Here is a 16,922-nt window from a genome sequence, read left to right on the forward strand (position 1 = left end):
GGAAGCAGAGGAGCGATACACACACCGTCACGGGTACGCGCACACAGGTACCCCCTCCCATTTGTAGTAAAAAATTGAGGGCTTCAATCGACCAAGACTTTCTTTGGTTGATTACAGCACTACTTACAGCAGTGGCTCAGTGGTGAGCAGGGTTGTCCAATAACCGGAAGGTCAGCGGTTCGACCCCAGCTCCTCCCTAGTCGTTGTTGTGTGTCCTTGGCAGGCACTTTACCCGCATTGCCTCCAGTGCAGTGTATGAATGAATCGGCGGTGGTCGGAGAGGCCGTAGGCGCACCTTGGCAGCCACGTCTCCGTCAGTCTCCCCCTGGGGAGCTGTGGTTACCACTGGTAGCTTACCACTGCCACTGTGTGAATGTGGTGTGAAAGAATAGCTTTGAGTGCCTGCCCAACAGAGCAGAAAAGCGCAATATAAGACCAATGCATTATTATTATTACAAGAAACCACGATAATCAATCTATCTGTGATCAAAGATTGGACCCCAGTCCGTTGGCCAAAAGACCTGTGTTTCTGATGATGGGCTTTGACCTGTCATGGCTGCCTGAGAGGAAATACTCCTCCTGGCTATGTAAGACTGATATGAATGAGTTTAGGTGTGACCTAACGGCCCCTCCAAAAGCAGCAACCCTTAAAGAGAAGCACTTTCTTGTTAGGTAGAACACTGCAAATCATTTATAACCACTTACTGTGAGCATGTGTTAGTCGTCTAATTGGATTTGAATACAGTTTGTGAATGGATAATAATATGATTTTAACAGTTTTCTGCACTGGATGTTTACATACATTTAAATTCAACAGTTACTCTTACAGAATGCATTTTTAGGTGTTTTTTTTTTCTTCCTTAAATGTCACTGTCAAGGTGTGTTTCCAAATCTAAGCCTCTGCTTGTAAAGTTGGTGATGCTGTATAAAGAAATCTGCCCTGCTGATGTGCCCTTGAGCCAACACGTCCTTTTAGAGGGCGTTATAAATATTATACCCCCATTTTATTTTTTGTTTTAAGCTTGTTTTTAACGCAGAAACTTGATGCATCCCTCCAACAGAGCACTGGCACCGAACCACTTTGTCTGTTTCAGTGGTGCATGTTCAGTATTTTGAATTGAAGTTACATGTTGGTTCTGTAATATTCCTGCAAGTATGAGTATGGGCTCATGTCCCATCCTACGGTCCTCTGTTCAGTCATCGGTCCATCCATGAGTCCATCTCTGGGACCACAATCAATCATAAACTACCTAATGAGGAGTTTTGACTAATCGTTCAGTTACTGTAGAGGTTATGTCTGCAAAAGTACATACGTATGATGGGTTTTTTGTATTATTTTAAATGAAGTGCCTGTCATGTCTTTGCATAGAAAACAATGTGATTTTAAAATGAGACAATCTGTTGTATTCCCACTGTTTGCTTGTACATTACAAAGAAAACTTTTTACTTTTTTTTCAGTCAGATTTCTTATTGAATTTCTCCATTAAATTAACTCTTCATATGTTTGTGTCTATGTGCCGTTTGTATTGCACAAGCTGAAGTGTGTTCTCATTGTGACAGCTGGCATGCTTTTTATTAGATTAGCACTTAAATGTGTACCCATGTTTTAAGACGAATAACATTCATATGCAGGTAAGCGATTCAGAAAAATATGCACATACAAAAAGAGACGTTATGTAATGGTCTCAATAGGCCCTTATAGGCACCACTGCATAAAAGAGAAATCCTCCACAATACAGGCCAAAGAGGAGCAGGCCCATCCAGCAACAAATAAACTCACCATCGGTCAGTTTCATAACTTGGTTTATACCAGTATCATAGTGAAAGAAGTTTAAATTCTAAATACTTCATTTGTCAGGGAAAGCCAACATCACAGGAGCATGGCTCTGTGGGGAACTGGTCTTACATAGTACAGCTGATGGACGACGTTAAATACTAAAGGTATGAAAGGAGCATTTTCATTAAAGAAACTTATGAATGCGCATTTTACGCACCGTGCCAACATGTTTTTTGTTTGGGTGGGGGGTGGTGGGTATATTTTGTCTAGGGTCACTATGTATGGGAACCGCTGTCTCGTCAGAAATCCGGTCAGAGAATCTGCTGGGTCACTTTGGATCTCCTGTGGACACGTTGCGCGCCTCAGCCTGCACGTTCTCTTCTGGACAGCTTGGCGTAAATTCACGTTTTTTTCTGGCGTTTCCAAACCGACTCTCTGATGACTGAACCATCCATGAAAGAGTTAGTGTCTTTCCAGGGAATGAATCCAGCCCCCTTCAGTGGCGCAGCCTCTTCCTCCTCCTCCTCCTCTTCCTCAGTGAGCGCTGTACAGCTGGCAATTTGCGGACAATAACGCTGAAAGCAGTAATTAGCCGCTACCCCGTGAACTGGAAGCGTGTTTGATGGAGAAGATGAGTTAGAGCAAAGTACCGCGGGTTTTTAATCATCCTTTTGTCTTAGGTGGTTCAGTTTTAGGACTTCTGTCATAAGACCGGCTCCCTGCCTCTCCACTGGAACCGTTATAACCTCCTCATACTGGCATTATAAGGTAAGAGTGACTAATCAGCCTTTATGGGCAGAGATAAGGTGAATTTACGCATTAAACGTTGCACAGTTTGCTTCTTACAGGACAGGCTTGCAGAGTTTCAACGTATTTGGAGTCTATTAAACCTCTTAAAGCTGCACAGTGCGCTGTGTCTCGGGGAATGTGGGGAATGTTGCAGCAGGAAAGATAAATAGTGAGTTAGAAAAGTGCATTCACAGAGATCCTGCTGCCTGCTGTGATGGGCTGAGCTGGGTCCAGGTTTGGTTCTGAAGTCATGATTGTAGCTTTTAAGAAAGCAAAACACACACACACACTCAGAAAGTGGTGCTGCTAATTTTGCATCTACTTATTTACTAGTTTATAAGCTGCAAATGGGATATAACCGCTCCATATTCCAATTCTCTGCCCGATCCTGCAGGTTTTTACTTTTCTAACCAGAGCCCAATTATTAGTTTCTGTTTTTTCTTTCACCATCCATCCATAAATCCATCTCACTTTGACTGTGTGGGGTATAAAGTTTCACCAGGTTCCTCTGAGGTCAACAACATGTTGCAACAAGGCAGAGAAATCATCTGTTTTTCCTCCTCAGTCTTCTTAAACATCACTGGTCCTGATTAGGCATTTAGGGACTTAAGAGTTTTGGTGGTAGTGTGTGTGTATTTATGTGTGTGCAGGGAAACACTTTGGACCACACAGAACTGCTGCCTGCCTGGTTGATTTGAGCCTTTCACAAGACCTGATCCATGAGCACATTGGTATGGAGGGTTTTTGGTGAGGGCTGAGAGAGGAAGAGACAGAGCGAGACAGAGAGTGTTTGGCTTCTATTAATATCAGACACAGGCACATCTTTATTGTGGTTAATTTAGATTTTTGGTTGTTGTGTGCCTGTCTCCCATTTAACTCAATCTGGATCTTATTTTTATAGACCCTAGGCTTTTTCACATGCTGACTTTGCTGCTCAGAAAGCCTGTCAATGCACCAACACAGCCAGACAGATGAAACAATAAACAATAAACATGTGTGTATGGAAAAGGAGCACGTACAGTAGCAATCTGTAAAAATGTTTATAATAGAAGATAAAGATTAAACTGCAAGAGGACTTAATCTGTTTATGCCAAAAAATGAGATATTCTGTATTTCAAGCAGTCGAAATGAACTGTGAGGATGTGAGGATGGAGCGTTTTACTTCTATTTTCTGTGATTTTCTTGGTCAGTTTGAGTTCATCCTTAAAACTAGATCACTCCACTACTGTTAATTGGCTAAATATTATTATTAGGCTTAACATTTGGGTCCTCAGACATAGTGGCTCTGCCTTTAAAAGCTGCTGCCGACCACAGCTTCGTGTACACGTGTGTGTCCCTCCACACACTGTGAAATCGGACTCAGATGGTGTAGTCAGTTGGAGACCATGTTTTGGAACGGGTACCTTAAGTTTGTGGTTTCTGTACAAACACATCACACTACTGTATTTGTGTCCCCCCGCACCACCCCACCCCCCACATACTCACTCGCTAAAGGAGTGAGGCTCTAAAGTTATCAATAGCAGGCCTATATGCAGAGAGCACCACCTAGCAGAGCTGCTTATTGTACCATAACATGGGATTGACTGGAAAAATGCACATAGCTGATTTAAACATTCATTTGGCCTTTTTGATTAGTCAACGAGGCAAACACACACACACACACACACACACACATCAGAATCCAGTCAGCACTGACCAGATGGTTTGAATCAAACTGCTGCAGCAGCTCTACACCCTTACATCAATCCCTCTTCCATATGCTGAGCATGCTTTCAGTTCCACTCTAACATGTAAATATGTTACTCTGATCATTCCTTGTATGGATCCACAGGCCTGCACAGACTGTCTAAGGAGTCTGAACAGCAATGGAACACCACCCTCATGTGCAGGGTTACAGTTTTAGGGTCAATGTCTCCCATTAAATCACACTAGTCGCCCAAGTTCACCAAAAAAAGCTGACTTATTCCTATTTTTTGAAAAATCAAATAGAACCCTTTTTCCATAAAAGACATTTTCACACTCTGATTCTGTTCTTTGTTCCTTTCCTTGTCTTTATGTGCAGCTTAAATATAATGGAAATGTCACGACGCAGACTGCAGTTAGCATTCAGCTTTCTGTTTGGCTTGTGGTTGCCCTGCTGTTTGACCCAGACCACGCCACCAAACTCAGCCACGCCCACGCCCACACCCACACCCACAGCGTCCTCACCACCCCAGACGCAGCGACTAAAAGTCAGGCTGTCCGGATACCCTCGAAAACACAACGAGGGCCGGGTAGAGCTGTTCTACAAGGGAGAGTGGGGAACCATCTGTGATGACGACTTCTCCATAGCCAACGCCCACGTGCTCTGCCGCCAGCTGGGCTTTGTGTCGGCCACAGGATGGACACACAGCGCCAAATACGGAAAAGGCCAAGGTGAAAGTTGGGCATTCAAAATAAAAGGGTTTAAATTAGATTACGGACACTCAAATATTTGGAAATATCCAGCTTAACAGGCTAAACTTTGGCAGTTATAGTTGGAAGTCCCCACCTTTCCTGTGCTCAGAGTAAATACTACACTGGTGTACTGGAGCCTCGCTGACAGTCTGCTGCCTCTCTGCAGGTAAAATCTGGCTGGACAACGTGCTGTGCAACGGAGGTGAGAAGAGCATCGAGTTCTGTAAGTCTCGTGGCTGGGGCAACAGTGACTGCACCCACGATGAAGATGCTGGAGTCGTGTGCAAAGATGAGAAAATTCCCGGCTTCGTGGACTCAAACGTCATTGATGTGAGTTTCTGTAATGCTGCTGTGGTGAATGCGGCCTCATTCGAAAAGCTGTCAAACCTTCATAAACACTTCACTTCTGTGCAGATTAGAGACTCTGTAGGCCACATGGTAAACATCTCAGTGCAACTCCACCAGCAGCTGCTGCACACATGGCGCTGATTAGCTCCGCTACACCATGTGTAGCCTCCCCAAGTGTTTTGTTCACTGCTGTAATGGACTCTGGACCACCTGGACACTTTAAACTGAAGCAGCTAGTGGAAAGGAATGAGCTTAAGTGGACAATTCAGCCCAAAACTCTCTCACCTGTAGCTTTCAGAGGTTCCTGGCCGACAAGTAAAACGCTTGTATTATGGCATTTTTGGCTTTATAGGACATTATAGACAAAGTCAGGGCAATTTCCCAGTAAAATAAAACAATTGTGTAATCATATAAATAAAAGGACTTCTTGATATTAATCCAGTTTGACCTCCAGCACCTCAGCTCCAGACAGTTTTTGCAGTCATGTATTCTCACCTGGAAATGCTGGTTCAGCCAGTGTGAAGGTTTTCTAAACTGAGGAGGACACAGTCAGACAGGTCACTGACTGAGATGTTTCCAGCTGGTCACCGGTTTCCATTTGTGCTCTTTGATGTTGTGCGTTTGCACAGCCAAGTGGTCCAAGGTGAACAAGGTTAGTGTGGTGACTCGTCTGCACAGACCTCAGCTGGAATGATTGGATGAGGTGTGTCTGTTGCAGAGTAAGTGGGAGGACTTTCAGATACATAACCACTCTGCTGCTTGGTTAAATGTGGCGTCCAGACTTTCTGACACCACAGACAGATAATTTCTTTTCCAAATAAACCACAGCGGAAGTGAGTCAGAGCATAGCTGGCAATCAGAGATAGTCATGTTTGCCGCTCATAAGTGAGAGGATTTGACCTGAAATCACTCTCTGTTACTGTGACTCAGTGTGTAGTCTGTCATACTGAACTCTAAAACAGATATGAACATGGAAGCAGACGCCTACAGACTTTTTTTTCTGGTCCACTAGGCACACGTTGATGAAGAGCACAAAGTGGAGGAGGTGCGACTTCGGCCTGTGGTCGCCATGGCCAAAAAGAAGCTGCCCATCACGGAGGGTGTGGTGGAGGTGAAATACAAAGACGGATGGGCACAGGTCTGTGACGTAGGATGGACGGTCAAAAACACCCGTGTGATCTGTGGCATGCTGGGATTCCCGCATGAGAGGAAAGTCAACAAGAACTTCTACAAGTGAGTGAATTGCTCCACATGCGATGGAGAAGCAACTTATCTGTGTGATTCAGGAGCTCAAATGTTTCAGCTTTTTACATTATAAATACTGATTACTGCCACCTGCTGGTTTGGAGAGTTATTACCTCTCATGCTAGCACAGGTCGTACATGCCTTCGTCGGTGCTAGCTCCTTGCTGTCAAATCTGCTATGTTCATATGAATAACTTGCTGCTATAGACACCAAAGGCACATGGGTGTTCCTGGGTCTATGTTCCATGCATGGAGTCAATCGTCCGGTTGGTCCTTTTTATAGTATCATTTTTTGGGTTAAAAAAAAGAGGGAGTATTTTGGGCTGAACAGCATCTCTGTGGCTTCACCTCTTGACCTCCACCTCACAGACCCTGCTTCTAAGATTTTCCAACATGGCAGTGCCCATGGACCAGATGTTTTAGGCTCACTTTTGTGCAATGGGCGGAAGCGGCCATCAGTTTTACATATCCATGGTGCACACACACACCAATCAGCCATTTTTCCTTGCCGATGGTATAAAGTTGCAAAAATACATGTCTGGGAGTAGGAGGGGTGGTGGACGGTCATTAAAACACAACTAGTTAAGCTTAGACGTTACAAAACAGGGTCACCATGTCTAGGCTGCATCATTAATGGTGCATAACGATGTTGATTCAAAAACATTTTTAAGAGGCAAAAACTGTGGTTGATTTAATTTAACGCTGGAACAAAGTTTGGTTCACTGTACTGTAACAGTGGCAATCCTCTCTGAAGGTGTCTGCAGCCTCGTTCCCACGGTTTCAGTCTGTAAAGCAAGGTGGCTACACTTTGCAAAACCACAAGCAAGATCCTAATCTTTGTTTGTTGAAGACAGAACATTATAGCAACTGCTGTGGTCATGAGAGGGGACTGTGTGCAGACGTTCTCCACCCTCTGCCAGAAGAGTTCTTACGAGTCTCTGACTGTTCTCCTCCTATCCCAACTACCAGAGGATGTTTTTGTTTTTCTTTCGGATGGTCATATTTCACCTTCTTTACATTCTCTCTGTTGAAAAGTGACACTATATATATTGTGATTCTCAGACCTCCACTTTCCCACTTTGTGCTTCCAGTATGACTGCACACATTCCTGGCTGTGCTCCATCTGAGGGCGTTTATTCATCCCCTGCAGATGGTTCACAGTAGTATGAGGGGAAATGTGTGTGTTTTCTCTCAGGCGTGTGTGAAATCTCAGGCGCTGGGGATTGGTGTGGGGTTGGAGCCGAGGAAAAGGGGGTTTATATGATGAAGTTCACAAGTGCAGAATGACATCATATTTGACCATTTTAATATCAACTAACTCACTATGTCAAACTAGTTAATAAGTGACAGATACTGTAACTGTGATTTCAGGTAACTTGATCTACAATCAGAAAACTTTGGGAATGTCAAAAATGTTACTCACCACACTGGTACCTTAAAGGCGCTTGTGTGTGTTTCTCTTCTGTGTGTGATGGAATCTGGCTGTCTCACTGTTGCAGACGTCTGAAAAAGCGAGCAGCTGAGAGGGTCTCCAGGCCAAAGGTTAATGTTTCAGCCCGTGGAAGGTACACTGATGCGGGAAAACCCACCGTTCACCTTCTGTCTGCGTGCTGTAGTTTTGACAGTGGGTTTCCTGTTGGGTTAGAAAATAACTCCTGTTTCCTGCTCTCTAAATGTCCTATTAGTATGATGTGAATGGGTTAAACTCAAGGTTGCACTGTGTGGAGGTCCACCTCTTTGCTTCTCATTTCTTTTTTGTTACACTGCTGACACAGCACAGATTGAGACTGACACCTAATCACTTCTATTTTTGATTCAATTGATTTTTTTTTATTGGACAGACGTTGTCAGTCTGTGCAGTGTCAGTGATCAGAGACTAATTTTTTTCATTCTAACACCACAGCTGGAAATCCCATTCCTCATTGTTATGGCATGCTTTTTGGAGGAAGTCTCTTTTCCTTCTGGGTTCTTAAACTGGAAGAGCAGCAGGCACCGGTCTCCAGAGTCCATATAATAATAACAAATCTGCAAAGAATTCATAGTGCATGTGAATAGCAGTCGTTACACAAGGCCTCTTTAGCGTTACATCATTTAGGGATACTAGTGACACCAGGACCTCTCAGTCATTCCTTGTTGCCAGATGCTGTCAGATTAAAAGAAAATGAATGCATATCTGAAAGGGGCATCCACCCAAAAAACTAAAAAAAGTATTTATTATATTATTTATTTCTGCTGGTCTATGCAGGAATTATTTTTGTTTGAATTGCTGAGATTATCTCCAGAAATAAGTCAAACCAAAACGCTCCTCCAGATACCTGATGTTATGTAATTGCAGATACTAATGGATTCTGTTTCATCACAGACTGTGTAAGTCCAACTTTTATTTGAAGCCTTCTGAGTTTAAGAACCCACCAAGAGAGAGCATGTGTGGTTATCAGACCTACTGGAAACTGACACATGTACACTTTATGTGCATCCAAACATAAAGCAATGCCATACAATATTAAAATATAAATGTGTAAACTAGAGGTTTACATTGGCCGAATCTACAGCTAAAATTAGAGTAGCACTAACAATATGTGTTGTGATTTTTTTGTCTGTCAAACATATTAAAATGTCAAGGATGTGTCTGAATTAACAAATCTGCTTGGCTAGTACTTTATAGTAAAACTAGTAAATAGTGCTGCTGTGTTGAGTAAGATGCATCCTTCTGAGTTTTTAACATCATGTAACATTTGTCATGATCATTTGTCACCTCATTTTTTCCCCTCCTCTTCAGTGTTGCAGTCTAACCCATGTTTACCTTGCAGGCAGACATCTCAAGCTAACGCTAACTCTAAATCTAAACAGAGCAGCCCTGGCAAAAGGTAATCTGAGGACAAATAATCCAGTGTGTGGATTTAAGACCCACACACACACACGCTGCTAACCACAGACTCACTAACAAAATGATGTTTTTAAAAAATAAAATCAGGGGGGATTAGACAATCTGGTGTAACGTGTTATTAGGTTAGAAACGTAACCAAAAAAAAAAAACAATTCATCAATTCATATAGTGAAGTGAGATAGCTCAAGCTAGCTTTCAGATACTTGTAGAATTGGCATAAAGTTAGTGCAATGTAGCATAGTTAGCCTCTGACTTTGAAGCTGACTTTTTAACATGCTAATCTGTTTATAAATGCATGTTAAAAAAAATAGAAGAGTGCAGTGAAATCTCTGAGACGACGCTAACTTTAATCTGTGTGTGGATTCTGTGAGGAAGTACTGGCAGCAGCTTGTTGAGCTACCACAGTGTGGTTGTTGTTGTTTGTACGCTCTGAAGTGGGACTGAATTTTTGTCGTTGCTAAGCTTCCTGTAAACTAGCCATGTTATATTCATAGTTTGTTTGTCATGTGACTTATCAATTTATTCAAGTGATCATGTTGTAAATATGTAACTTAAATGCTGTAAATTTAACTGACTCCTCTATTCACTCACTCGGTTGCTGCCCTGCTCGTCTCTGTTCCCCTCAGGTTGTTTTTGGAGCGTCAGAAGAACCACTTCCACATTCACTCAGTGGCCTGTACGGGCACGGAGGTCCACCTGGCTGCCTGTCCCTTGGAGTTCAGCAGGCCAAACACCACATCGTCCTGCGCGGGAGGCATGCCGGCTGTTATCAGCTGCATGCCGGGGCCGATGTTCATGGAAAACAGTGGTTTGAAAAAAAAAGTTAAAATTGCGGTAAGGTCCAGTTTAGCAGGTTAATTAAAGCGACTAAACTTTCATGAAGTGAGGATGGATTTTGTTTTTTTTTTGTCTTTGTTTTTCAGAATAATGTGAGGCTGAAGGGTGGTGCCAAGCTGGGAGAGGGCCGAGTGGAAGTGCTTAAAAACAACGAGTGGGGGACTGTGTGTGATGACCGCTGGAACCTGCTGTCAGCCAGCGTTGTCTGCAGGGAGCTCGGATTTGGCAGCGCCAAGGAGGCTCTCACCGGTGCCCGCATGGGACAAGGTGAGGACCAATACGGAGATGTTTTATGTGACTGTTTTAGGCACAGTGTATCTGGCTATTAAAGGCTCACTTAACTGTCCCCTGAGGCAGGATGTGTTCAAAGAGGCCTTCAGTCACCAGCTGTCTATCCCCCGCCTCTCTAATCTCTCAGGTCATCTCTTCACCTGATAATCTGCTGTCAACATTCCTGCAGGGATCCTTCATTTGGAGCTTTTTAATAAGCAAAGGAATGCTGTGCAGAAAAATGCGAGTTTACTACAATAATGGAAAAAATTGTGCACTAAATTCCTGCCTACATTCTTGACATTGATTCAAGTAGCTCTGTTTTTAGAAGCAAAGACTGTTATTCCAGCTAGGATACAGACCATTTCATGTGATAATAAGGGGACCAGTTTAAGAAGTTCAGCAGGGGTCTGATCCACCTGGAGTCCACATTTCACTGGGGGTGTAGGTAGTGGTGGATGGTGGTGAAATTGATTGGGTGGGCTAACAAATAAATTACAGCTAGAACAGAATAGCTACTTAAAGTAGAAATAACATTCACTCATTCTCTCTCTCTCTCATATATATATATATATATATATATATATATGAGCTGCTGAGTTTGGCCTGAATGGACAGTTAATTGCGAGGGCGGGACATGATACCTGTCAATCATTTACACCCGGAAACTAAGTAAGAGCAGAGTAGATGCGCTCGGACTGCATACAATTAGCCAATTTCGAGATATTCTGTTGTTCTTTGAAGTATTTGTTGCTGTTCCACTTTAAACCTAAACTTATAACAATCTTTTGTATGTTATTTAGGCAATTTTCTCATCTTTATTGCATAACGTATGGAGGGCTTAGCCCCACTAGCCCACTTATACCAGCTGTCACTAGCTGTATAACTTCATGCTGGAGTCTTTGGATCATAGACTGTAAATAACGATGGATGAACCTTTGAAGCTCAGTAGGATGGAGTTGACCTACAGCAATTTGCTGTAGACTTGCTTTTAGGGTCAGCCTCTAGTGGCGACTAGATGAACTGTATTACCATAAGTTATTGTATATGTTACTGTAGGAAATAGACCCAAAGGTCCTGAGTCCTGCATTTATTCTGTAATCCTGGAAACTTAGCTCGTGTTTTCTGAGCATGCATGTTATCCATCAGTCACACCCTTCACGCTCCCACGTCTCACTCCATCACTGCACCACAAGGTGACTGCATTATGTAATCTCTGTGAAAGGGATTCCTTCAGCACGCCATGTTTCCGACTTCACTGACATTCAGGAATGTTTCTTGGGCTAACTCAGCCAGGTGGTGGTCTAACGTCAGTCCGAGCACAGAGCAGGTACGCTGTCTCCTCAAACGAATCTCCTCGCCCAACTTCCTCCGTGGTAAAAAAAATTATAATGTACGCTCACATCCCTGGCCTGCGTTTCCGAGAACTTCCCCCCTCAAAAGGCTGCCTGTTTCTGCTTTTGGTGGAGAGGAAACTTTTCACACAAAGACAGAAATAGAGCAAAGTGAAAGGATTCAGAGCACGTATTTGGTCAGAGACCGTTTAAGGAATTCCAGATATTATATATATATATATATATATATATATATATATATATATATGCGTTCATGAACATGAATTATGATAACATCCTGCCTGACAAAACCATCAGTGTAATTGTGTTACTTCTGTCCAGGAATGGGTCCAGTCTACATGAACGAGGTGAAGTGCGTCGGTGTGGAGAGGTCCATCTGGAACTGCCCCTTCAAAAACATCACATCTGAGGACTGTCAGCACATGGAGGACGCCGCTGTCCGCTGCAACGTGCCCTACATGGGCCTCGAGAACTCGGTCAGACCTGAACCTCCTCACTGAAATGTTTTATTGTGTGTTGTTGTATACATTTACTTTTGGAAAATAAGCTAAGCTTTCATCATTTTGTCTATTTATCAGAACTTTCTGCTATAACCATCTTTGCACAAGGACGTGAGATTTAAAGGCAATAATAGGTGCAATTATGCACAGAAATCTCACGTGTAGTGAACCATTAATTCCTCTTGACTGTTGTCACAAAAACACATTTTGTCTTTTATATTTTTTTATATTTTATTGGTTAAATTGTTGAAAAACAGACTTTTGCAATTCATAGTGTGTAAAAAAAAAATACTAAAAAAGATTGTTTATGTTTAAAAATGCTTTTTTCTGACAACAGTGACCTTTAACATGGAGTATTTCTGGTTGTACAGTATTTTACCAGAGTATACTCCCCCATGTGTCCTGTTGATACACACAGACGACAGGCTCTTGTGTATCTATGCTCTGCTTTCCTAACCCTGATCCCTCATAGGTCCGGCTCACAGGCGGCCGGACCCGCTATGAGGGCCGAGTGGAGGTGCTGAACTCAGACTCTAATGGGACGCAAAGCTGGGGTCTGATCTGTGGAGAGAGCTGGAGCACCAAGGAGGCCATGGTGGCCTGCAGACAGCTGGGCTTGGGCTACGCTAACCAGGGCCTGCAAGTAGGTTATTAACACCAACTGAAGACAACGTTCTGAGAGAACAGGGTTGACCTTTGGTATAGAGGACATATGCGAATATAATATGCTGTCATTTACACCCAGTGGTAGCATTAAAACTTCACCTCTGAATGAAGGGAGGGAGCAGCGTAATTAAACAGCACAAATAAACACAAGTAGAACCCACAGACCTCTGCTGCTCAGGTCATGTAAGAGTTTAGGACGTGCAGCCCGCCTCTCTTTCCATGTTCCTCTGATGTGTCTGAGGACCAAGACTGTCACCCTTATTTATAAATCCCAGCCAGTTGTCTGTTTCTGTGATGCAGCTCTGGCAGACGCTGCGTCTGCAAAGGCAACTGAGGAGCTTAATTCATCCCAGACACACAGTGCAGTGTAATGTTCTGAGCTGGTCACTGAGCATTTTCAACATCTGAGCATGTATGTTCCAATTTGTTGACAGTATTTGACAAATACATCACTCAAAGGTTGCTATAATGCTAAATAGAATCTGCAGTTTATAATGAACATGCATCAAAATATGACAGCATTTTATAATTTCCATATGAAGTAGATGCGTCTTTCTAATCTGAGAAGTTTTTAATCAAACCCAAAACCACTTACCACCAAAACCCGGGCGGTGACTTCATCTGGAAGCCTCGCTGAGACTAACCACTCTGCTGCTGCTTCACAACACAACATTTTCCACTGGCCCTTAGGTCTGTGTATACAAACTCAAGCAGTTTTCTTTAGCCCAGACAGTTCAGAGATAGGACAGGAAGTGTGTCCCCTCACTGACTCCCAGCAGGAACGTTTCTACAGATCCGGATAGTGGGCGGCCGGAGCACTTATGAGGGCCGAGTGGAGGTTCAGGTTGGGTCCAAGTGGGGCACAGTGTGCAGCACAGGCTGGACCACAAGGGAAGCCATGGTGGTTTGCAGGCAGCTAGGGCTCGGCTACTCCATGCATGCCATCACTGTAAGTATAGGACCAAAGTCTTAAGAGAGGAATTTAACAAATATATTTTTTTTTTATGCAGAGAAACTGGAAATGCACTATGACACCACACTCATAAATAGCACAAAAAATACTGAAATGAGCCCATTCTGAGTCCGGAAAAAACTCGTTTGTTAAAGAGATTAAAGGCTTCCATTTCTTTACCCACATGCCACAGTTAAAGGGCAGCACTCTGTGGCCAATGTGGTGACTCATTGTCTAAAGTAGAATTAAGGCTGAGGGGAAGTCAAGATGCAGTTATAGTTCTTCTGTGTTTTTAAAGTAGAATATGTTTTGGAAAATATATAAAGAAAAGTGTGTGATTAGTTTAAAGTGGCCTGAAACTGAGAGACCTTAAAGTAACACTGCAATTACTGAATCACTCACTTACACTGTGTCCTCACTCAGCAGCCAAACAGTGAGTCACCAGCATGTGTTTTTCAGAGCAGCATGTGTGAATGATAAAGTCTTGATGTGTGCACCGTGTTTGTTTTCTTTGCGTGTCTGTTATTGTCAACTCGCCCTGTAAGGAAACCTGGTACTGGGACAGCAGTAACGTGACAGAGATGGTGATGAGCGGAGTGAGGTGCGCGGGAAACGAGATGGCTCTGAGTCAGTGTCAGCATCACAAAACCGTCAGCTGCCAGAAAGCAGCCGCAAAGTTTGCAGCGGGAGTCATCTGCTCAGAGAGTGAGTAGCAACAACACAGACTGACACAAATCAAAATAAAAACAGGAGGTGAGAAGGTAACTGACGTGCTCGGTGTGCTTCTGCCTGTGCGTTCAGCTGCTTCGGATCTGGTCCTGAACGCTTCTCTGGTGCAGCAGACGGTTTACATCGAGGACCGTCCTCTGCACATGTTGTACTGCGCCGCAGAGGAGGACTGCCTGTCTAAATCTGCTGCCAAGGCCAACTGGCCGTACGGGCACCGACGTCTGCTCCGCTTCTCCTCCCAGATCCACAACATCGGACGGGCTGACTTCAAGCCCAAGGCTGGCAGGCACTCATGGGTCTGGCATGCCTGTCATGGGTAAGAAGAAGTTATGTCTGCTTTGCTCTCATTAAAAATACACTCTGGATTCACCTTTTCTACGTGTTTTGTTATAGCCACTACCACAGCATGGACATTTTCACCCACTATGATCTGCTGAACTCCAACGGCACCAAAGTGGCCGAGGGACACAAAGCCAGTTTCTGCCTGGAGGACACAGACTGCCAGGAGGGTGAGTGAAACTGCAGAGAGATAAATATGTTTGTTTTTAATAACTAATGCACAGAAATGATCTTCAGGTGTTTCTAAACGCTACGAGTGTGCCAACTTTGGCGATCAGGGCATCACTGTGGGCTGCTGGGATCTGTACCGCCACGACATCGACTGCCAGTGGATTGACATCACAGACGTCAAGCCTGGAAACTACATTATGCAGGTGAGTCTGTGTACACCGCCATTTACATCCACCGCTGTACAGGAGGAGCAGCTTTTCCTACACAATATAAAGTTTGGCCACATCCTCAGTAACATCTACTCACAAAAAGACATGTTCCACCTCCTCAGGTCGTCATCAATCCTAATCATGAAGTGGCTGAGAGCGACTTCACTAACAACGCCATGAGGTGCAACTGCAAATATGACGGGCATCGGATCTGGCTGCATAACTGCCACACAGGTAAGCCGTCAAAACATATTAACACAGTTAAGCTTTTGGAGAAAATTAGATCATGCAACAGGACTGCCTAGTCTGCTGTTTTGGGACCAGAAGAGAGCTGGGCACCCAAAAACCTGACTTTTTGGCTGCTTCATTGACTGGTCTCCATCTCCTGCAGGTGATGCGTTCAGCGAGGAGGCAGAGAGGAGGTTTGAGAAATACCCCGGGCAGCTGAACAACAAGATTTCTTAATCAAAAGGGCTGAATGAATACACATACACCTCACAAGCACAGGAAGAAAGACACAAAAAAGGTGCTGAAACAGATCCCCACCATATTTGTAGTCATTTAAGAAGCCAGATTTACTTTACCTCTGGTCAATGTGTTGTATATCTGATGTATTATACTTGAATATTCAAGTGGTGTATGTTACATTTACAATAGAGTATGACACACATACAGCCTGCTATTGAATGTTTCTGTTTTTTTTACTGTGTTTTTTTAGTCCAACTCATCCTACTGGAGATATAATTCAACCAAAATCACATCATAACTCGCTCGCCTCCACAGTTATGGTCTTTTGTGAATGTATTTATTGCCAATAAAAAAGCAGGATTGTAAATTTGATGTGCTTTGGGACCAGTTTGAAGCTTTAGTCTGTGTATTTTCGTCTTTTAGGGTCAAAACATAAGATTTTTATGGGAAAACAAATAAACTACAACTACCCTGATGATTTGCTGCATGTGTGCTGATGTAATCACACTCACTGCATCAATAAAAAAACACAGAGGAATTGTGATTAATCTGTCTTCTGTTGCGAGACTAGCTGCCAAACAGAGAGTTAATCTCAATCCACTGCTAATCCCAGTCTTCACTGCCATGAATGAACAATCCCATTAACCTCTCTTCCCAATCACATTAACCATATGCACAGCATTACACCGGCTTTGGTAAGTCAGCATTAGCACTCACCTGTTTTGACACTTGTACTTTTTGCAGCCAGAAACTGACAAAATATCAATAAAATGAAGGAAAACGTCCATCGCACTTTCCTAATAAGGCTCGTAAATGTCTTGATTTGTAAAATACCAACACATAAATTGTCAAAATATTCAATTTACAGCAATATCAAACAGAAATATGAAGATAAAATCATTGTATGTTCATAATTTGACTAATTTTATGTCAAATTGGCAGAAA

At 43.3% G+C, this 16,922-nt stretch overlaps 1 protein-coding gene across 3 annotated transcripts; it reads left to right on the forward strand.

Moving 5' to 3' along the window:
- The first annotated feature begins 2,318 nt into the window (after nucleotides 1-2,318).
- Nucleotides 2,319-16,442, forward strand: loxl3b (lysyl oxidase-like 3b). 3 transcript variants are annotated; one of them, XM_028394963.1, is made up of 16 exons: nucleotides 2,319-2,545; nucleotides 4,629-4,981; nucleotides 5,169-5,332; nucleotides 6,363-6,583; nucleotides 8,094-8,159; nucleotides 9,405-9,461; nucleotides 10,108-10,315; nucleotides 10,405-10,585; nucleotides 12,265-12,419; nucleotides 12,916-13,086; nucleotides 14,607-14,766; nucleotides 14,863-15,106; nucleotides 15,184-15,299; nucleotides 15,367-15,503; nucleotides 15,632-15,743; nucleotides 15,901-16,442. In XM_028394963.1, the coding sequence occupies exons 2-16, from the start codon at nucleotides 4,639-4,641 to the stop codon at nucleotides 15,972-15,974; spliced, it is 2,409 nt and encodes an 802-aa protein (XP_028250764.1). In that variant the 5' UTR covers nucleotides 2,319-2,545; nucleotides 4,629-4,638; the 3' UTR covers nucleotides 15,975-16,442. The 3 variants fall into 3 exon arrangements, with proteins under 3 accessions (XP_028250764.1, XP_028250762.1, XP_028250763.1); XM_028394961.1 differs by lacking the exons at nucleotides 8,094-8,159; nucleotides 9,405-9,461; XM_028394962.1 differs by lacking the exons at nucleotides 8,094-8,159; nucleotides 9,405-9,461; nucleotides 12,916-13,086 and adding an exon at nucleotides 13,903-14,058.
- Nucleotides 16,443-16,922: the final 480 nt, after the last annotated feature.

This window comes from Parambassis ranga, chromosome 22 (assembly GCF_900634625.1).
Source record: "Parambassis ranga chromosome 22, fParRan2.1, whole genome shotgun sequence".
Classification (NCBI taxonomy): domain Eukaryota; kingdom Metazoa; phylum Chordata; class Actinopteri; family Ambassidae; genus Parambassis; species Parambassis ranga.